The sequence below is a fragment of the Nycticebus coucang genome, chromosome 18 (assembly GCF_027406575.1).
Source record: "Nycticebus coucang isolate mNycCou1 chromosome 18, mNycCou1.pri, whole genome shotgun sequence".
NCBI lineage: Eukaryota > Metazoa > Chordata > Mammalia > Primates > Lorisidae > Nycticebus > Nycticebus coucang.
The window spans coordinates 42,119,013-42,142,435 of record NC_069797.1 but is presented as its reverse complement, the minus strand read 5'-3'; the positions used below and the strand labels follow the sequence as shown (position 1 = coordinate 42,142,435).

General features: G+C 36.5%; 1 protein-coding gene across 3 annotated transcripts in view; it reads left to right on the top strand.

The window, feature by feature from the left end:
• The window catches only part of MED13 (mediator complex subunit 13), a 122,540-nt gene that overhangs the window by 26,685 nt on the left and 72,432 nt on the right, over positions 1-23,423 (top strand). For all 3 annotated transcript variants that reach the window (XM_053568298.1, XM_053568299.1, XM_053568300.1), the window contains 6 exons: positions 3,613-3,758; positions 4,875-5,072; positions 6,991-7,185; positions 7,927-8,089; positions 8,276-8,386; positions 21,330-22,013. In XM_053568298.1, coding sequence (XP_053424273.1) covers positions 3,613-3,758; positions 4,875-5,072; positions 6,991-7,185; positions 7,927-8,089; positions 8,276-8,386; positions 21,330-22,013 — 1,497 coding nt within the window. The remainder of the gene's footprint in view (positions 1-3,612; positions 3,759-4,874; positions 5,073-6,990; positions 7,186-7,926; positions 8,090-8,275; positions 8,387-21,329; positions 22,014-23,423) is intronic.

Below are 23,423 nucleotides of genomic sequence, written 5' to 3'. Positions count from 1 at the left end.
TGGCTTTTTTTGTTTTGTGTTTTGAGCATTTGGAGTTTGGTTTGTATTTGTTAGGTTTTTTTTGTGTGTTTTGCAGTACACGTACTTTACCATTGCTGGAAAATACTGCTGGATTGCTGTAAAGCTAAGAACTGAACTTCTTACTTTGAAGGAGCAATAGCAATTGTGTGTTCCTGAGCGGACAGTTTCAAAATTGTTATTAGTTAACAGTTTATTAACTCATACTGACTTGATTATTTCAGATTTCTACCCCTTTTACCAAAGCAAATGTACATAAGTTGTTTTTTTTTTGTTTTCATTTTTTTTGAGACAGAGTCTCACTTTGTTGTCCCTTGTAGAGTACCATGGCATCACAGCTCACAGCAACCTCAAACTTTTGAGGTCAAGCAATTGTTTTGTCTCAGCCTCCCAAGTAGCAAGGACTAAGGTTCCTACCACAACACCTGGCTATTTTTAGGGTCTTGCTCTTGCTCAGGCTGGTCTTGAACTTGTGAGCTCAAGCAATCCACTAGCCTTGGCATCCCTTGGGATTACAAGCTTGAGCCACCATGACTGGCCTTGTATAAACCTTCATAATTCTTCAACCAATAGCTAGCTATTCCAATAAAATTAACATTTTATTCAGAGGAGCAACAAGCTTTATTGACTCCTTTTCACTGGTCAAATGCAGTATGTTATCTTGACTTGGATCCTGGCACAGAGAAAGGAGCATAAGTGGAAAATCCAAATAAAAATTGGAGTTTAGTTAATAATAGTCTATCAGTATTAATTATGTGTCTGACAAATGTAGCATGGTTCTGAGATGTTCATTAATGTTAGGGGAAGCAAGCCAGGTGTAGTACCTTGTGCTTGTAATCTCAACTACTCAGAAGGCCAAGGTGGGAAATTGCTTGAAGGTAGGAGTTCAAGACTAGCCTGGACAACATAGCCAGACTCTGGTCTCTTAAAAAGAAAGAAAGAAAGAAAAAAACAAAAAGAACAAAAGCAGGACCAAAAACGCTAGGGGAAACTGGGCGAAGGGTATATGAGAAACCACTAGGCTGTCCTTGCAACTTTTCTGTGAACTGAAAATCATTCATAAATGAAAACTTTATTAAATGAAACTAAAAGCTATTGGAGTGATGCAGTAATCATTGACAAATGTTTAGAATTCACAATTTTTTAAAGTTGAAAACAGTACAACTTAAAACAGAATGGTAGTATAAATTTTAAAAACCCTAAAGATTCCTGCTTAAATACCTCACTCAGTCCCATTCCCAGAAGTAACCAGATTGTTTTATTTTTTAACTTTTTGTTTAGTTCTAGTGGTAGTTGCTATCATAATTCCACAGGTATACCACAGTATAAGTACTATCCACTTTGAATAGTGTCTAGTGATTTCTTGTCATGAAAGATAAGATTTATCAATTATAATAAGATAACTAGTTTTCTGTCTCTTCAATTTTAAACTTTTATTTATTTATTTATTTATTTATTTATTTATTGAGGCAGTGTCTTGCTTTGTCACCCTGGGTAGAGCACAGTAGTGTCATGATTAGCTCACTGTAACCTCAAGCTCCGGGGCTTAAGTGATCCTCTTGCCTCAGCCTCACCAGTAGCTAAGATTATAGGTGTGGGCAGGATGACTAGCTAATTTTTAATTTTTAGTAGAGACAGGTTTTCATTCTTGCTCAGGCTGGTCTTGAACTCTTGTCTTGAACTAAAGCAGTTCTCCCATCTTGACCTCCCAGAATGCTAGGATTACAGGTGTGAGCCACTGTGCCTGGCCTAAAATTTTATTCCTTTTTTTTTTTTTCCCTTAAGACAGAGTTTTACTTTGTCACCCTTGGTAGAGTGCTGTGGCATCATAGTTCACAGCAATTTCAAATTCTTGGGCTCAAGCGATCCTCTTGCCCCAGCCTCCCAAGTAGCTGGGACTAGAGGCTCCCGCCACAACACTAGCTATTTTTTGAGACAGGGTCTTGCTCTTGCTCAGGCTGGTCTCAAACTCCTGAGCTCAAGCAGTCCACCCACCTTGGCCTCAAACTCCTGAGCTCAAGAAGTCCACCCACCTTGGCTTCCTAGAGTGCTAGGGTTATAGCACTTGAGCCACCATGCCTGGCCAATAAAATTTTATTCCTATTTAAAAACATTTTTTTAGTCTAGTCAGGTGCAATAATGAAAAGAGATGAAAGAGTAGAACAAAGATTTGATTTGATACTGAAAAATCAATTGAGATATCTCATTAGCTTTGGACCAGTTTCTTGGTTAGTTTTATAACTTGAGTAATATACTCAATTTTCATTTTCTTATTCTGTCAACTTCATACATCTTATGTTGATACCTTAAGATATAGAAAATGAAGACATTCTCTGTTTGATGTTGCTGTTCACCTCTTTTCTACCATCTTTTTTTCCCCACTTCTGTTAGCTCTGGCATTTTTTTTTCTATAACTTAATTTAAATTCATTATGCCCTGCCTTGTCCAGAAAAAATTTAAGAGGGATTATACATATATTCATCAAGTTTTGAGTTGGTTAATGGTCATAATTTAAAGAACTGGTTCTTTAAGATGAATTTTTTTTTTTTTTTTTTTTTTTTTTTTTCAGTTTTTGGCCAGGGCTGGGTTTGAACCCGCCACCTCCAGTGTATGGGGCCAGTGTCCTACTCCTTTGAGCCATAGGCGCCACTCTTTAAGATGAATTTTTAAGATAAATGTGTGGAGAAGGAATAACAGTGGGTTCTTAGTGTATGATGTCATTCTTTTTTTGGTCTACATGATTTTTCTAAGTTGTATCTTCAGGATACATCTGCTGGGAACTTTTATTTTCCAACCTATATACCTAGCTATACGTAAATTTCATAAGATATACTATTTTGCATATATCCTTGATTCAAGGAGATCTTATCAACTGTAAGATCCATCTTTGCTTTAAAATAACTTTGTTGGTTGAGAAGAGATTATATTAAGTAATTGATTAGATATAGCTCAATTACAGAAGTAATAAAAAATCAAAACATGTATTTGTATTTAGTATCTTATGTAGAGGGGAAAGTAAGCAAAAATAAAAATTAATCACCATTAATTCTGTTGTCCACCTAGACTTTTTAAATCCAAGAAAACTTTGTCCTTTAAAAAAAAATTGGGAGCCAGATATGGTGGCCTGTGCCTATAATTCATACTATTTGGGAGGCTGAAGTGAAATGATTCATTGTGCCCAAGAGTTAGAAGCCAATCTGGGCAACATAGCAAGACCCCATCTTTTAAAAGAAAAAGGAAAAATTGAGACCATACTATTTTGGTAGGCTACTCTTCTCTATTAAGCCCACCCTTCCACCTTAGCTTATTTTTGTGGCTTTATAGTAATTACATATTGGGATGTTCCTAAATTATTTAACTGGTTTCTATATTTACAGCCTTTATATTTTGTATTATAATCAGTTCTATGAAGAACATTTCTTACAGCTAAATCTTTAAAATTCGTGATTTTTTTTCCTTCAGGTGATAGAGTAGAATTTCTGGATTAAACAGTATGCATTTCTGTGGTATAATTTCTTATTTGAGAAAAGCAGGTTAACTTATTTTTTGGCCTTTGATCATCACTAAAATATATAACTTTTTCTTCTTTATTAGTGAACACTTGTCCTGCTCTTTCACCTTTTTCTTGCATGGAGACAGCAATGTTTGTACCAGTGTGGAAATTAACCAACATCAACCTGTATATCTTCTCAGTGAAGAGCATATCACCCTTGCTCAACAGTCTAATAGTCCATTTCAAGGTAAAACATTTTATTATCTTAGTTATTTGATCTTTTATTGTTGTTTCAAGAAGATCCTTACTAGTTGGTAATTTTACATTTTGGGATTGACAGGATTTTTCTCTGATCTTTAGCTTAATGGTTTTGATACAGTTTTTACTTTTTTTCTTCCCTATTAGGGTATTAAGTCAACAAAATGAGTATTGTAATACAAGTAATATTAAAAAAATTCTTCAACATGAATGGTAAAATAGTTTAACGTGGCTTAGTGCCTCTGGCTCAAGTGGCTAAGGTGCCAGCCACATATACCTGAGCTGGTGGGTTTGAATCCAGCCCAGGTCTGCCAAACAAAAATGATGGCTGCAACCAAAAAATAGCTGGGTGTTGTGGTGGGCGCCTGTAGTCCCAGCTACTTGGGAAGCGGAGGCAGGAGACTCGCTTGAGCCCAGGAGTTTGAGGTTGCTGTGAGCTATGATGCCACAGCACTCTACCCAGGGCAACAGCTTGAGGCTCTGTCTCAAAAAAAAAAAAATAGTTTAATGTATTCTCTTACATAGCATATTACATGTTAATGTTTTCAAGGTCATATTATGTGTCAAGCCCTATAAGCCAGGTTTAACAGTCTACAGGAACTGTTGATACTATTTATGCCATGAAAATGATTGAATTTCAGAGGAAGTATTTTATAACATTACTAAATTGTTTTTAAGGACTAAGCATTATGTTCTTTATTTTAAACCTAGTGTTTGATTTTTTAAAATTTATGTAGCAGTACATTGTAAGTACTTAGATTTATATATCCATATTGTTTTTTTCACAAAATGTTTTTTCTTAGTGGGAGTCAAGTAAGTTGAAGGTTATATAAATAACCCCAGTTATCTACTTGAGAGTTTGGGGTAGATAATTTTTTTGGTGGGGGGTGTGCGGAGATAAATTATTAATTAACAGTTTTTATAATAAACTCAGTGTGCTGTTTTATGTTCACAATAATGAAGTATAATAAATCGATTTTCTCTGGAGTGATCATTATGGGTTTTCTTTTTTAGAATTCATAATTACTTACCGCACTGTTCAGTGTAATTTTATTTGGTGTAACAATCCTTAGTTACTTAATTGATGTTTGTTTTGGGTTTCTAGTTATCTTAAGCCCATTTGGACTAAATGGCACTCTCACGGGTCAGGCATTCAAGATGTCTGATTCAGCTACCAAAAAATTGATTGGTGAATGGAAACAGTTCTATCCTATCTCGTGTTGCTTGAAGGAGATGTCTGAAGAAAAACAGGAAGATATGGATTGGGAAGATGATTCTTTAGCTGCAGTAGAAGTTCTTGTTGGTATGGGTTCTGAATATTAATCTAAAGGGAAAATAGATGACTATGTATATTAGTTACATTTTTCTGAATAAGAAACAGCTCCAATACTTTTGAAGCATTCAATACCAAACATTTATTTCTTGTTCATTTCCTGCTTTCATTGCGTAAGGGCTGCAGCTTGGCTGTGGTTTGGCTCCATACATCTTCTCATTCTGTATTCCTTCTAGGTTAAAGGAATACCTAGTATCTGGGACACACTGTTCTTATAAGAACAAAAGAATAATAGGGTCCAAGCCTAAGCATGTAAGTGTGTTTAAAGCTTCTGTTGGCCCAGCTGCTCGGGAGGCTGAGGCAAGAGAATCGCGGAAGCCCAAGAGTTAGAGGTTGCTGTGAGCCATGTGATGCCACGGCACTCTACCTGGGGGCGGTACAGTGAGACTCTGTCTCTGCAAAAAAAAGAAAGCTTCTGTTGGGATTTGGTATATGTTATATCTGCTCATGTTGCATTAGGCAAAACTAGTTACCATGCCAAACCATAGTCATTGGGGTGGGAAAATATATTCTGTTTAGAAGGAAACATGCAAGGGTTGAATAGGAATAAGTGTGAATGAATTAATACTTGGAGGCTGGAAAGTTTATAACTGTGTTTATGCAGTGTTTTAATATTTGGTAAAACTGTCACTCCACTAATTTAAAAGGCAGAAAATGGGCTGGGCGCAGTAGCTCACACCTGTAATCCTAGCACTCTGAGAGGCTGAGGCAGGAGGATCCCTTCAGCTCAAGAGTTCAAGAACAGCCTGAGCAAGAGCAAGACCCTTGCCTCTACTAAAAATAGAAAAAATTACCTGAGTATTATTACAGATACCTGTAGATCCAGCTACTTGGCAAGCTGAGGTAGGAGAATTGCTTGAGCCTGGGAATTTGAAGTTGCTGATGCCATGACACTCTAGCCTGGGTCAACAGAGTGAGGCTCTGTCTCCAAAAAGAAAAAAGAGGGTAGAAAATGTACCTAAAGACTATAGCTTTGATATACTCTGCCTGGGTCAGCTTTTTTCAGGTTGTATTCTATATGTCTATATTTAGGGACCCAAAGTAAACTCCTTTTTTCAGGTTGTATTCTATATGTCTATATTTAGGGACCCAAAGTAAACTCCTGTCTGTGATACACTAATCTCAGGAGTGAGAGAGGCTGCCTGCCCTGATCCTGCAAGCACATTTAAAGTTCCTGTCAGGATTTGGCATTTATGTCATGCACTTACATTCTGGAGCAAGTCCCATAGCCAAGCCTGACAATGGGGTGAAGATACACACTCTACCTTAGAGAGACATTGGAGGCATAGAGAATATATAATATAGCAGATAATTAAGATTAGAATCTATAGTACTATGTTTAATGGAATCTAATGGTAATGTATGTATGAAGATCGCCTCATTTCTTAAATGGGTTACCAATGTTTAATTTCAATGTACACATTACCACCAGAGCACTTACGACAAAAACAGAAACAAAACACATTTATTAGACTTTTAAAATAGAGGCATATGTTGAAGATAGAAAGTGATCCATAATTCTAGCACCCAGATTACCTTTGTTAAACTTGTGAAAGAAAATTTAGAAAGTAATACATATTATATATTAATCGTTCAAATGTGGAAATAAAGATTTTTTAAAAACTCAAACACATTCATAGAAAATCTAAAAGTGAAAAGAGAAAGCTCTTCTAAGTCTCTGGCCAAAGATAACCACTATAGACAGCTTATTGTGGTTTCTTACCCAGAAAAAAAAAGCCTTAGGCCAGAAGAACATGTATTTATGAAAATATATTTTGCATTTAACACAAACGTGATATATCTACTTGCCCATTATAGTACTTTTGGGTGAAATTAATTCCACTACAATCACAACAGTAATTAATTTTCCTGTCCACTTTTTTTTTAGCTGGTGTTAGAATGATCTACCCAGCATGCTTTGTTCTAGTCCCTCAGTCAGACATTCCTACTCCTAGCTCTGTGGGATCCTCTCACTGTTCAACTTCTTGCTTGGGTGTCCACCAAGTGCCTGCTTCCACAAGAGATCCTGCTATGTCTTCAGTTACTCTTACACCCCCTACATCTCCTGAGGAAGTCCAAACAGGTATTGTACTAATTTATTTCATCAGCTCTGGTCATCTGTTGTTTTGAATACAGTAAACACTTAAAAAATAATTTATTTAAAAATAGTTTCAAACTTCTTGAAAATTGCAAGTGGAGTTCCAAGAATTCCCCCATCCAGATTTCCAAACTGTTAACATGTCCTTTATCACCCTGTGTTTATTCATTATCATCTATCTTTTTTCTGAACTGTTTGAAAATAAACTAACAGACATGATGCTTCATCACTCCTCTATACTTTATATATTTCCCAAAACTAAGTTTAGTATCCAACCAACCATTATTTGATCCTCCAAGTCAAGAAGTCAGCATTGATTTACTACCATCCAGTTTGGATCCCTTGTTTTAGATTTTCCACTTCCTGTATTTAAAATGACATATTTTTAGAGAGATGTGGTAGCTTGTGCCTGTAATCCCAACTACTCTGGAGCCTAAAAAAATTGAAAAACTAGCCGAATACAGTGACCCAGGCATATAGTTCCTACCAGCTAAAGGAGGATCTCTTGAGTCAGGAGTTCAAGCTTTCAGTGAGCTATGGTCATGCCACTGCACTCTAACTGGGTAAAAGAGTAGGACCCCTGTCTCTTAAAAGAGGTAACATACCATTTGCCTCAAAATACAGACTTAGTAGGTACCTGGAGCAAGTTGTATCACACATTAAATTATAAAGACCCAAGTCTTTAAACCTTTATTTTCCTACAGCATATTCTTTTTTGTTTTTTAGTTGATCCTCAGTCTGCCCAGAAGTGGGTCAAATTTTCTTCAGTATCTGATGGCTTCAACTCTGATAATACTAGCCACCATGGAGGAAAAATACCCAGAAAATTAGCAAATCATGTAGTTGATAGAGTTTGGCAAGAATGCAATATGAACAGAGCACAGAACAAGTATGTATTTTCTTTTTCAAGTGCAAAAATTGCATGTTGGTAATTAATAATTAGAAGATATTTAAAGCATACACAGTCATTTGTATTATTTAATTAAAAAAACTAATTTTTAAAATTTTAATGCTAAATTCATGTTTAATAAAAATTTTTATGTATTCTGAAGAACCTTACAATTTTGAATCTTAGGAGGAAGTATTCTGCTTCATCGGGTGGTCTCTGTGAAGAAGAGATAGCTGAAAAAGTGGCATCCTGGGATTTTGTCGAAGCCACACAAAGAACAAATTGCAGTTGTTTGAGGTAGATTTTTTTTCCCAATTGATTGCCTGTGTGTGATTGCCCCCCTTTATTTGAGGTAGTTTACATAAACACAGTATGTTAGAATTTTTTAAAAAAGAAAACTAAGAAAGAAAAATTTGGTCATTTGAAGCTGTGAGTTCTTACACTGTTAACCAGAGGTGGACTCTGAATGCTTTGTTTTCCTGGTAGCCAAATAAAAGGGAATTTTATGCTGGGTTATGTACCATATAGCATCCATAAGGTAAAAGGCACACAAGTTTCTTGAGAAAAGCCTTCCTTGATGTGACTGCCTGACAAATTTCTCTCCAAGGGTCCTTACAAAAGAGATGATATATGGATAAAAAATTCTACAATCTTTTTTTTAATATAGTAAATGTAGTGTTGGACTTTGTGTAGTAATTGCTTATAACATTTTTTTAGCAGCTGTAGAGGTAATGCAGAAATAAAATTCAAAAATTATGATTCTACAGGGGAGCAAAACTCTGCTGTCAAAAACTTTCAGATGGACTAAATTGGTTTAAAGCTTGGTAGAAGAATAGATAAACTTGGAATTCTTTAGACTGCTTATATATTGGGGGCTTTTGGTGAGATTTGGTTTTTAGAGACTTCAAGATTATATTATCTAGAGTTTACTATTCTGCAGAGAAAAGGTAGATCACACGCTTTTGCAGTCAAGTGAACAAAAGTGACCTTACATCCCTACCCAGGGCTTACATGGAAGTGAGCTAAAGGAATGGAGTACCTGTAGGTTAGGGCCAGTGTTTTTTTTATATTAGCTCTATTTGTTTGAATACATTATGACAGACTCTCAAGTGTTCTGATATGTTTTTGCATAGATTTACTGTTATTACGTAGACACTTTGTATTAAAGAATGTATCGTTTTTTAAAGTCTGGCAATTTTGTTGAAAACTTGAGTCTGGTTGATAGATGAGAAAATAGAGACAAATTAGCCCCTGTTTAACAGTTTAAAATTAAAACCACACCAGTCTTAAGTATAATTTATGCAATCTGAGGGATCTGCAAACCGATCAATAGGCTATATTGGGCTCTCTACCTGTTTACGGACTATGAGCTAAAAATGACTTTTACAGTTTCAGAAGGTCGAAAAATATTAAAGAATGTTTTGTGACACATGAAAATTGGTAAATTAAAATTTTAGTATCCATAAATAAGGATTTATTGGAATGTAGCCATATCTATTTATTTACATACTATCTGTGGCTGCTTTTACCCCACAGCAGCTGAGTTGAGTACTTGCAGCACAGATTGTATGGCCTGAAATATGTACTGTCTGGTTCTTTAGAGAAGTGTTTGCCAGTCTCTGGTCTAAGACCAAGACCAGATGAATGCTTAAATGAAATTACACTTTTCTTTCCTTCTATTGGCATTTTTATCAAACAGCTCTTCTTTTTTAGTTCCTAACCTAGGCTTTTGCTTCATTCTTTTTGAAAAGGTATGGATTTTAAGTATTTTGTCTAAAATGGTTTTAGAAGCTGACATTCATAAATGTATAGGTTGGTGGCCAGGTGACATGGCTCACGCCTGTAATCCTGGCACTCAAGGAGGCTGAGACATTTGGATCCCTTGAGCTCAGTTTAAGACCACCCTGAGTAAGAGCGAGACCCCCAACTCTAAAAATAGAAAAACTAGGGCGTTGCCTGTGGTTCAAAGGAGTAGGCACCAGCCGCATATGCCGGAGGTGGTGGGTTCAAACCCAGCCCTGCCCAAAAAAAAACAAAAAAACTAAAAAAAGAAAAAAAAACATAGAAAAACTAGCTGCAGCTACTTGGGAGGCTAAGGCAAGAGAATCACTTAAGCCCAAGAGTTTGAGGTTGCTATGAGCTATGACACCATAGCACTCCACCCAGGGCAACAGATTGAGACTCAATTTCAAAAACAAAAACAAACAAATAGCATATTGGTAACTAAGTTTAAATTCTTGGTCTTGCTGCATGCAGCAGCTCATGTCTGTAATCCCAGAAAGGGTGAGGTAAGAAGATTGCTAGCCTGTGCTGCAACGTAGAAAGAACCTATTTCTCTAAAAAACAAAATAACAAACAAAGGTCGGGTGTAGTGGCTCACACCTGTAATCCTAGCCTCTGGGAGGCCAAGGCAGGTGGATTGTCTGAGTTCAGGAGTTCGAAGACCAGCCTGTGCCAAAGTGAGACCTTGTCTCTTAAAAAAAAAGAAAAAATAGCTGGGCGTTGTGGCAGACACGTGTAGTCCCAGCTCCTTGGGAGGCTGAGGCAAGAGAATCACTTAAGCCCAAGAGTTTGAGTTGCTGTGAGCTGTGACACCACTCTACCCAGGGCGTCTGAGTGAGACTTTATCTCAAAGGGAAAAAAAGAGGCTCTGTGCCTATAGCTCAGCAGCTAGGACACCAGCCACATGCACTGTAGCTGGTGGGTTCGAGCCCGGCCTGGGTCTGCTGACCAACAATGACAACTACAACCAAAAAAAAAAAGAAAAGAAAAATAGCTGGGCATTGTGGCAGGCGCCCATAGTCCCAGCTACTTGGGAGGCTCAGGCAAGAGAGTCACTTAAGCCCAAGAGTTTGAGGTTGCTGTGAGCTGTGATGCCACCGCACTCTACCAAGGGTGACATAATGAAACTCTGTCTCAAAAAACAGGGAGGGGAGAGAGAAATTAGCAGGACATCCTGGCACATGGTGTGAAGGAGGTTGGGGCTGGAGGACCACTTGAGCTCAGGAGTTCAAGGCTGCAGTGAGCTATAATCATGCTCCTATACTCCAGCCTGGGTGACAGTGAGATCTCATCTCTCAAAAATAATAAATAAATAATCCTTGGTCTTTATGTCAAACTTCTATTTAAAAAAAAAATTGTTTTTTGGGTTTTTTTTTTTCATATTTTGGGAAGTTTTCCCAGACATATAGAAATTTAGGTGAGCTGAAGTTTTGTGTAATCTATACATGTGATTTACTTTGGTCAGTTTACCCCTCCAGCAAATATAATTTACTTTAAAAAAGTTACTAGTGCATTTTTGTGCTATAAGTTCTCCCCCTGCCCCAAATCTGGTTTCTTTCTTTTTTTTAAATACATTTTTTTTTTTTTTGAGACAGAGTCTCACTGTGTCACCTTCAGTAGAGTACCGTGGTGTCATAGCTCACAGCAACCTCCAACTCTTGAGCTTTAAGCAATTCTCTTGCCTCAGCCTCCCAAGTAACTGGGACTACAGGCTCCCACCACAATGCCCAGCTATTTTTTGTTGCAGTTGTCATTGTTTTAGCTAGCTGGGGCTGGGTTCGAACCCGCCACCTTCGGTCTATGTGGCTGGCGCCATAACCACCGTGCTATGGACGCCGAGCCCCAAATCTGGTTTCTTATTTAATTTTTAAAGTCACTACATATATGTGTCGTCTTTTGCTGTGAATACAGCTGATAGGGTACACATTGATAACTGATTGTGCTAGTTATCCTCCAGCTTGCTCTCAGATCTATTTCTGCTTTTTCTCTTTTCTGTATTACAGAGAATTCAATTTTCTAGGCTCCCTTGCTTTTTGGATTTTGCTAATGTGAATCACTAACAGAAAATTGGAGGGTGTAAGGAGGGAATAAGCCAGGGTATTTCCCGACCCTCATATTTTTCTTTCCCCACCATGCCTACCCCTTTTTGGAGCCAACTCCCTTTCCTCCATGGTCCTAGATACTACCGAGTAGTTCCTGCCATGGTTCTAGCACCATCTCGAACTTCTGGGATATGGTGAGACTGTTTCAACTTACTATGTTTTTAGATATAGAAGTCATAGAAGCTCCCTGCTGTTACGAGTCTCTGAGTTGCCTCACTTCCTGTTTTGTGAAACTGAATTTGTATAATAAATTGCTTCTTTGTGAAAGACAGGCTGGAGGCTTGGTGCCTGTAGCACAGTTGTTATGGCGCCAGCCACATACACCAAGGGTGGCTGGTTCGAATCCGGCCCCAGGCCAGCTAAAACAACTGCAACAAGAAAATAGCTGGGCATAATGGTGGGCGCCTGTAATACTAGCTGCTTGGGAGGCTGAGGCAAGAGAATTGCTTTAGCCCAAGGGTTTGAGGTTGCTGTGAGCTATGACACCACGGTACTCTACTGAGGGCAACATGGTCAGACTCTGTCTCAAAGAAAAAGAAAAAAGAAAGACAGGCTCGACCCTGAGTGATAATATTGGCTTTTCTTGATTTCTTTCTTTCTTTTTTTTTTTTTTTAAATTTGGAGACAGGGTCTTGCTGGGCTAGAGTGCAGTATCATCATCGTAGTTCTACAACCTCAAACTCCTGGGCTCACTTAACCCTCCTGCCTCACGCTCCTGAGTAGCTGGGACTACAGGTGCCCACTGCCATGCCCAGCTGGTTTTTCTATTTTCTGTAGAGATGGAAGTCTTGCTCTTGCTCAGGCTGGCCTTTACCTCCAGATGTTGAGCAGCTCTCCTGCCTCAGCCTTCCGAAGTGCTAGGATTGTGGACAAGAGCCACTGTACCTACCTCTTAAAATTGTTTTTGAAAAAAAAAAATTATACAAACAATTTACATGAATAAATATCATTTTACAAAGTTTAAATTATACAGATAAAGGCAAAGTTCCCTTTGACTATTCTCTCTCCCCAAATCCTACTTCCTCTTCCTAGAAGTAGCTGCTTGCCAGTTAGATATTATTCCTCTACACTTTTTCTGTATTTCTGTATATTTTCTATAACAGAAATACTATTTTGACATGTTTGGCAGCTTATTTTTTTCTACTTAATGTGCATTAGATCTTTCTGTATTTGTTATTTCTAGATTTGCCTCATTGTTTTGAAAAAAATGTTTTGGTATTTCACTGAGTGTAGAAATACCATAGTTTATTTAATCATTCTGGGTTTGATGGACCTACAAGTTGTTTCTAGAGGTTTTTTGCTTGTGTTACTTTTTTTTTGTAGAGACAGAGTCTCACTGTACCGCCCTTGGGTAGAGTGCCGTGGTGTCACATGGCTCACAGCAACCTTTAATTCTTGGGCTTACGCGATTCTCTTGCCTCAGCCTCCCGAGCAGCTGGGACTACAGGCACCCACCACAACACCCGGCTATATTTTTGTTGCAGTTTGGCCAGGGCTGGGTTTGAACCCGCCACCCTCGGCATATGGGGCCGGCGTCCTACTCACTGAGCCACAGGCGCCGCCCCTGCTTGTGTTACTTTTAAAAACATATATATTGCTCTGTCAGTTATTTATTAGATTTTTTGAACACTTACTCTAGAAGGTGTCCTAGACTAAGAATACACTAGTATATAAGGTTCTTGTTATTAGGAAGCCTACACTCTGATTAGAAGCGAGGCACATAGTCTGTTTTTCAGGAAGATTTTAAGTCCTTTTTAAATATGAGAGTGAGTGCCAAACAGATGGGTGATATGGTGGAGAGTTGGGGGCGAGAGGGCTATTTAAGTATTGTGACTTCACGAAAGATTCTACCAATTTTACTCCCACATTTTGCATATAAAGAATGTTAGTTTTTCTTGGCTTCCACTGATCTTGAGAGCTATCCTAAAACATTTTTTTTACCATTGTAGTAAGTGAGAAGCCTGAAAGTTTTCTCAGTGAGATTGTATACAGCACATTTATTGATACTAAACTTTAGTGGAGTGTTTATGAGAATATTGCACTTAGAAAGCAGTCTACTTATGTAAAAAGTAATACATTAGATTTCAGATGTTATCACTAAAGTACTAGAGACTTAATAGGAAAAAAGAATCTAAAGGAATCATTTTTGGCTTATGCTTTGAGAACAACTAGAAAGATTCTTCAGGTTGATCGAGTTCTAGCAAAAAGTTCAGTTCACTCCAGCTTTTAGAAAAAGGTCTCTATAAAAGAAAAGGACTGTGATTTAATGTTGTCAAAATTTAGAGAGTCCCTGCTATCAGTATATAGCCCCAGTTAATAGTTTCTGACTCTTAGTGGCTGTTCACATTCCTTGTTTACTTGGGACATAACCAAATAGTTCACCTCAGATTAATGGGGATCCTATCTATTCTTACTATTGCCTTGCATAAAGTAAACTAATTCTCAAAATTTTTGGTCTCAGAACTTATTTACAATCTTAAAAATTAATAAGGACTCTAAAAAGTACTTTTATTTATATTTCAGAGAAATTTTAAAGCACTACTTAATTTATTAAAAATTAACAATAAGCCCAGTGCATGTTAGCATGAATAAAATATTTGTATAGTTATCAATTGTATTTTCCAAAACAACAAAAAAATTGGTTGAGTGGCACTGTTTACAGTTTTGCTAATCTCATTAAAGATATTAATGTTGAGCATGATAAGATAGTTGAATTCTCAGATGTGCTTCTGCATTCAGAATTGTTGGATATTGTTTTTGTTGATGTGTATGGAGAAGATCCAGGCTCACAAAGGTGTGCAGTTGGAAAAGGGAGGAGAGTATTTTAATAGCTTTTCAGGTAGTTGTGGATTTTTTTTTCGATACTACACCAAGATTTGACAAGTGACAGTGTCTCAAAGATTAGTTGCAATATGAAGTCTGAAGTCATATTAGTGAAATTTTGTACTCCACTAATACCTGAACAGATCTTTTACTCATGACGGATTTTATAATATCATGTTATAAATTTCAGAAAATATTGGGTTACTGGGTAATGCAGATCACGTGAATGGTGGCACATTTTGTCATATACAGTTGTCCTTTGGTATCCCCAGAGTATTGGTCCAGGACCCCCCTAGATACCAAAATCTGTGGATGCTCAAATCCTTTGTAAAAAATGGTGTGGTATTATTTGCAACCCATGCACATCCCTATACTTTAAATTATTTCTAAATTACTTGTAATAGCTAATACAGTGTAAATGCTATGTAAGTAGTTGTTACTCTGTATTGGTTTTTAAATTTTTATTTTTATCTTTTTTAATATTTTCCACCTCCAGTTGTTCAAGGATGTGGATACCCACAGATACAGGTGGCCAACTGTAGTATCAAAAAATTCCATTCATTAATGCTACCAATGATGTTATCAGAAAAGTATTTACGTGTTAGAAAGCTGTCATGCTCATGGAGGCAGATAAAATTTTCCAAAATTTTAAATTTTGCTTGCAAGCTCAAATTTATTAATTGTTCTTCCTTAAAAAGACTGGCGCATTTTGTTCATTTTTCAGAATGTAAGAATCAGGTATGCCAAATGACCAAATTATGGTTTATCTACCAGTTATTTTGTTGTTTGTTGTTGGTTAAATTAAAATGGCATTTCATGAAAAAAGTTGAGCTTGTACCTCAAACAGTTGTACAAGTGCTTTTCCTCTAGTAGCCAAGGTACTTCAGTTATGTAGCAGAAATGCTTTATATGTATTTCTTACAGCTTATAAAAAGCCATGTTTGTAAGGATTGAGATTTAATAAAAATTATTTTTACTTTCTTTCTGAAGGACATTCTTAAGTGAAACTGTCTTTCAATAAAAACAAAACTGAGTGTGTGGTGATTAAGAAAATTACTGCTAGTACATTTGGCACCACTGCCTTAATTCATATTCAGTGGCCAGCAGTTGTATTGTCCTTTGCTTTTGCATAATTTTTCTAAATGTCAACATGGAGAAAAAGGCAAATATGGTGCTAGAGTAAAAAAAACAGTTTTAAACCCTGTAAAACCTCTTAAAAGGTTCATGGGCCATACTTTGAGAACAACTGTAGAAGACACTCAAATATTTGAATAATTGATAAAAGAATGATGCCACCGTTTTTTCCATTTTGTTTTTCTTATTCTTTCCTATTGTTATTGTTGATTATATTCCTTTTCCCCCCTTTTTCTGCTAGCTTAGAAGTTCATGTTCTGTTTTTATTCTGTTAATTGAATTAAACATTTATTATGCTTGCTTTCCGTAATGTCTAAAGTTAGTAAGACTCTGTTCTTTTTATGGAACAAACAAGGACCTTAAAACATTTTAATTTTGCAACTCAAATCTTCCTTTTTTTTTTTAAGCATCTTGGTTCACCTTGTTATAAAAAAATGAAACACACAAAATAAGAGAATTGGACAATGATTTCCTATTTGTTAACCATTCTTCTTTACTTACTGTTTGCTTTATCTAGACTTTTTTTCTTGCTGAAGATCTTTTTAAAAAATTTTGTTATATTTTGTTGAATTTGATTTATCAAAAACAAAGTCAGTAATAAAATAAATTGAATATTTGGCATTCCTTTATAATGTCTTTGAAAACTGGTATATACTTTACACCTAGAGCACATCTCAATTTGGACTAGTCATGTGTCTAATAGCTACATGTGACTTGGAGCTACCATTATTGGACACTACAGCTTTAGAAATAGAAATAAGACTAGTGATTGGAAGATACAGAAAAGGCAAGTTTTTATTCAACATAAGAAATTATCTTCTAACAACTGGAGCTATTTGCTGATGGGAATGCATTTCCTTATAAGGTAATGTGATCCTTGTCATTGAAAGTATTCAAAAAGGGACTAGTCAGAGAGGGATTATTCCTACATTGGGTAGGTCCTGCTATTTCATTGCTGTTGTTGTTTTATGACAAATACCTTCATTCAAAAAATAATGCTCATTTAAAAAATGCACACAATACATAAAAACGTAACATTTAAAATTACAAGTTCAAGACCAGATGCAGTGGCTCATGCTTGTAATCCTAGCAGTCTGGGATGCCGAGGCAGGTAGATCGCTTGAGCTCAGGAATTTGAGACCAGCCTGAGCAAGAGTGAGACCCAGTCTCTAAAAAAATATCCGGGCATTGTGGTGGGTTCCTGTAGTCCCAGCTTCTTAGGCTAAGGCAAGAGAATCACTTGAGCCTAAGAGTTTGAGGTTGCTGTGAATTGTGATGCCACAAGCATTCTGCCGAGGGTGACAAAGTGAGACTGTCTCAAAAATAAAAATAAAGTAAAATCACAAGGTCCTCCTCCAGAGAGTACCAAAAAAATGTTTACACATTTTAAGAAAGGAAAAAACTGTATTAAAAGTATAACAAGACGATTGTTATCTTGGGTATTGTATCTTTTATCTCTTATAAATGCAGAAGTCAGATGTCAAATATGACTGAATGTTACAAATTTAATACAGTTTTCTTCTTTCTTAAAATATATATACATTTTTTGGAGACCCTTCCCCTGTGTGTGTGTGTATAGGTCTCCTTTCCTTGCTGCTTTCTTTTAGATAGATGTAATGTAATCATGCTGTGTTTCTGCAGCTTACTTTTTTTTTGATAGTTGTTTTTCCATGGTAGCAGTTGTACATCCACTCTATTTTTTCTTGAAGTTCATAATACTCTATTTTATAGATACATGATACTTAATTTGGCAAGTCTTCTATGCTACACTCTGCCAAACAAATCTGAAATATTTTACTTCTACAGTACCTCAGTATGCTTCTCTAAAAAAATATTAATATTTCTTGGGCAGCATCTGTGGCTTAGTCGGTAAGGCGCTGGCCCCATATACCCTGTTTCCCTGAAAACAAGACAGTGTCTTATTTTAAGGTGTGCTTCCAAAGACGTGCTAGGTCTTATTTTCAGGGGGCATCTTATCTTTCCTGTAAGTAGGTCTTATTTTCAGAGGATGTCTTATTTTTGGGGAAACAGGGTAGGTTAGTCCTATAGAATGTCCGATACATACCTTGATTTCTCACTTGTCATTTAATAACATTTTCTTTTAGTGTCTTGTAACTTGTTTATCCTTTGCATTTCTGTAAATGGAACGTAGCTCTAGAGCTGTGCTGTACAGTACTGCCAGTGAACATTATTGGTTATTTAAATTTAAAGTAATTGGATTTAAATAAAATGAAAAACTTAGTTCCTCAGTTGTACTAGCCATATTTCACGTACTTGAGAGCCACATGCAGAATATTTCCATCATTGTAGTAAGTTCTGTTGGACAGTGCTGATCTGGAGGCTTGATTAGATTCAACTTCAGGTTTTTTTTTCTTTTTGCAAGAATACTCATAGATGAGGCTGTGTTGGTCTGTATTATATCAGAAGAGACACAATATTTGGCTATCCTATGTCTAATAATGTTAACACTGATTAGGTAGTGATCAGCTTGACCCTTTTCATTGTATAGTTTCTGGTGTTGACTAAGAATAAAGATAATTTTCATAGTTCCTTTGAAATCTCTGATCTCTTTTTTCTTACCTTATTGCATTGGCTAAAACCTTTAATAAAATGTTAAGTAGAAATGCTGAGAGCTAGGCTTGGCGCCTGTAGCTCAGCAACTAGGGCACCAGCCATGTATACCGGAGCTGACAGGTTCAAATCCAGCCTGAGCCTGCCAAACAATGACAACAACAACAACAATAGCGGAGTGTTATGGCAGGCGACTGTAGTCCCAGCTACTTGGGAGGCTGAGGCAAGAGAATCGCTTAGGCGTGAGAGTTTGAGGTTGCTATGAGCTGTGATGCCATGGCACTCTACTGAGGGCAATGTAGTAAGACTGTCTCAAAAAAAAAAAAAAAAAAAAAAAGAAAAGAAATGCTGAGAGCTAGTATTATTGCTTTGTTCTTAGGGAGAGTTTACGCATTCATTCTTCCATCATTATGATAGTAGTTGAAGTTTTTCATAGATGTCTTTATCATGTTGAACATATGCTCTTCTATTTGCTTGCTAAGTCTTTTTGTATAAATAGGTGTTGAATTTTGTATGTTTTTCTTTATTTATTGAGAGAATATGATTTTCTCTTTTATTTTGTTAACATGAAGAATAATATTTTTTTCTTTTGAAGTCTACATCTTACATTCCTGGAATAAATTCCAATTGGTCATGATGTATTATCCTTTTATATTTTGCTAAATTGAGTTGGTAATATCTTGTAAATTATTTACATTTGTTAATAATTTACATCTGTGTTCTTCAGGGATATTAGTCTTTAGTTTTGTTTCTTATAATGTCTTTGATTTTGTTATCAAGTAACGGTGGCTTTCTCCCATATCCTTTGACACAAGCCCAGTTTTCTTTTTTTTTTTTTGAGGCAGAGTCTCAAGCTGTCCCCCTTGGTAGATGGCCATGGCGTGAAACTCTTGGGCTGAAGCAATTCACTTGCCTCAGCCTCCTAAGTAGCTGGGATAACAGATGCCCGCCACAACACTGGGCTTTTTTTTTTTTTTTTTTTTTTAAGGAGGCCGGGGCTGGGTTTGAACCTACCAGCCCCGGTGTATGTGGCTGGCACCCTAACCACTGAGCTACGGTCACCAAGCCACAAGTCCAGTTTTCTATCATAACTTCCATGTGTATTTTTTTTTTTTTACCCTTGAGCACTAGGATATGCCAGGCTCTGTTACACAAATGTATCTCAGTATATGCCCTCAATAGAAAGTGATTCAAAAAGTGGCTGCCCCTGCTTTTTAATATTCTTTCTGAGTAGCACTGAGTTAACCAAAAAAATAAATTTAACAAAAAACCTAATTCTGAACATTTAAACTCCATGTCCTACCACATTTTTGAGTAGTTTTTTAGTGTAAACAATATATTTGTATGTATCAATATCATTGAATTTGGAAATTGAGAATACATGGGAAAAGAATCATGAACTCTTAATGAAATGATTAAATCTGTAAGGAATATATTTTAAGTCTTTCAGTTTAGAATTGCTTCAAATTATGAGGAAAAAATTATTGTAGGCACTTTCCTTTCTTTAACTTTATTTATTTGAGGCAGAGTTTCATTCTGTTGCCCTGGGTAGGGTGCCGTGGCACCACAGCTCCCAGCAACCTCAAACTCTTGGGCTTAAGTGATTCTCTTGCCTCAGCCTCCCAAGTAGCTGGGACTACAGGCGCCCGCCACAATGCCCAGCTATTTTTGTTGTTGTTGTTGCAATTTTATTTTGGGGGGGGGGGGCCAGGGCCAGGTTTGAACCCACCACCTCCTACCACATTTTTGAGTAGTTTCTTCGTGTAAACAATATATTTATATGTATCAATATCAGTGAATTTGGAATCTGAGAATGCACGGAAAAAAATCATGAACTCTGAATGAAATTATTAAATCTGTAGGAATATATTTTAAGGCTTTCAGTTTAGAATTGCTTCAAATTATGAGGAAAAAATTATTGTAGGCGCTTTCCTTTCTTTAACTTATTTGTTTGTTTGTTTGTTTGAGACAGAGTCTCACTCTGTTGCCCTGGGTAGAGTGCTGTGGCGTCGCAGCTCACAGCAACCTCAAACTCGTGGGCTTAAGTGATTCTCTTGCCTTAGCCTCCCAAGTAGCTGGGACTACAGGCTCCTGCCACAATGCCTGGCTATTTTTTTTTTGGTGCAGTTGTCATAGTTGTTTAGCTGGCCCGGGTTGGGTTCAAACCCGCCACCCTCGGTGCATGTGGCTGGCGCCGTTACCACTGTGCTACAGTCACCAAGCCCCTTTAACTTTTTTAGTCTACTCATTCTTTCTGTAATGCTAAGTCTTGGGAGAAGGTAGGTAGGGTGTGAGTCCCATTAATGAGTCTATTTCAATACTTTCTAGATTAATCTAACTTCAGTAAAGTAGAATGTGCTTTCTAGCCAGGTGCTGCAGGATTGTAGGTGATGACTGAGTTCAGCTAAGCTATGAATTTATGATAGTTACTAATAGGGAAATGTTAGTTACATGTAGAAAAGGATAAATTTCAAACTTTTTCATATCTTTTTATCTTAACTAGAATCCTACCCCTCTGTGTTTAATTCAGACAGGTATTTTGTTCTGTAAGGGAAACCATCTTTGGCTATCTGATCACATAGCTATTAAATGAGCTTGAGAGAATTGTTTTTTATGAATCTTTCTGTATGCTCTTATATTTTTGGTTACTGAGTAAATTTTTTTCCCCAGGTAAATTCAAATCATTCTACTTTTAGGATGATATGTGAAAAATAAATGGTATCTAAAATGATACTAGAGTATGAGAATGACTGTTATACTACATATTGTTAACTTGCATGCTTTAACAGTGATACTATAAATATTAAACCTTTCTTTGAACTTTTCAGGCACAAAACTCTCAAACCAAGAAATGCTGGACAACAAGGACAGGCAGCATCTTTAGGTCAGCAACAACAGGTACTTCCTAAGCACAAGACCAATGAGAAGCAAGAAAAGAGTGAAAAGCCTCAGAAACGCCCCTTGACTCCTTTTCACCACCGTGTATCTGTTAGTGATGATGTTGGCATGGACACAGATTCAGCCAGCCAAAGACTTGTGATCACTGCTCCAGACAGTCAAGTGAGATTTTCAAACATACGAACTAATGATGTAGCAAAGACTCCTCAGATGCATGGCACCGAAATGGCAAGTTCACCTCAGCCACCCCCACTTAGTCCTCATCCATGTGATGTGGTTGATGAAGGAGTGACTAAAACACCTTCAACTCCTCAGAGTCAACATTTTTATCAAATGCCAACACCGGATCCCTTGGTTCCTTCTAAACCAATGGAAGATAGGATAGACAGTTTGTCCCAGTCTTTTCCACCTCAATTCCAGGAAGCTGTAGAACCTACAGTATATGTTGGTACAGCAGTAAACTTGGAAGAAGATGAAGCTAATATAGCCTGGAAGTATTACAAGGTCCCAAAGAAAAAAGATGTAGAGTTTTTACCACCTCAACTTCCAAGTGATAAATTCAAGGATGATCCAGTTGGACCTTTTGGACAGGAAAGTGTAACATCAGTTACAGAGTATGTATTTTTCTTAATAGTCACTATTATAATTTAAGGGTGGAAGTGATGTAAGTTCTTAATACTAGGATTCAAGGATTGGATTTAGGGTAGGATTTATAATAATAAATCCCTCAAGTATTAACTTGGCATAATTTCTTTACTGTGTTTTTTCCTCAGGGAACTTCTTTACTATGAAATATTTTAGCCACAAAAAAGTAGAGAAAATAATATATAAACACATGTCCATGAACCAACTTAAGGATTTTTCATACAGTTGAACTCCCATGTACTCTTCTCCCTCCCTTCTTTCCACTGTACTGATGTTGATATTTATCATTCTATGCATGTTTTTATACATGTATCTCTAGTTCATTTTAATTGCTTTATAGGATTTCCTTGTTATGAAATACAGCAGTTAATCTATTCTCTTGATGAACATGTTATTTTTAGTTTTCATAATAACAAATCTTAACAGTGAACTTTTGGGGTACACATGTCCTTGTATGCTTATGTAAGAATTTCTCCAGGAAATACATCAAAAAGTGGAATTGCTGGGCCATGAGGTATGTTCATTTTCTACACTAAGGTTGGGTTGGTGTCCAAACAATTGGTATACAAGGTTATACCCTCATAAATTAGCAGAGTATGAGAATGGCTATTGTACTACATTTTCCTCAATACTTGGTATTAGGAGACTTTTAATTTGGCTAATCTGCATGGAAAATGTCTCATTGTCTAAATACTCATTTTCCAGATTCCTGCTGAGATTAAGCACATTTAAATCTTGGACATTTAGATTTCTTCTTTTGTGACTTGCCTGTCACATTTTTTGGTCCATTTTCCTTTTCCTTTATTTTCCTGATTTCTTTTTCACATATTCTTTGTATTAATACTATATTAGTGATATGTGCTATAGATATCTTCCTCCATTTATGGTCTACCTTCTTTGCTTTATTTATGGAGTTCTTAGGGCAGAAGAAGTCTTTTTTCCAGTTGTCCCTTTTCTTTCTATGTTCTGAATACATTTGTACTTTATCCAATGAGTCTTTTGCATTTTTATCTAGAAATTTTTCTAAAAGGTGAAAATTAACCAATGAAACACTTTTATACTCATTAGAACTGTCTACCTGTCACTAGTGCAAAGCCAAGTAGTACACAAAGATTACTTTTCCTTCTCTGTCAGTCTGTTGTCAATGAATTACTTTCTTATTGGTTAAATACTACTGATAGATAAATGTCTTAAACTTTATTATTTGCTTAAAATGTCACATTTTCATTATTGATGTGTGTATATTTTTTAATACTAATGTAACTATTACTTACATTTTATGGAATTTATTACTTTTTTATCAAGGTTTTCTGTTACTGTGTTGACCAGACTTGTTTTCTGGTTTTTATAGGATTTCAGTTTAGTAAACTCTATAAGTT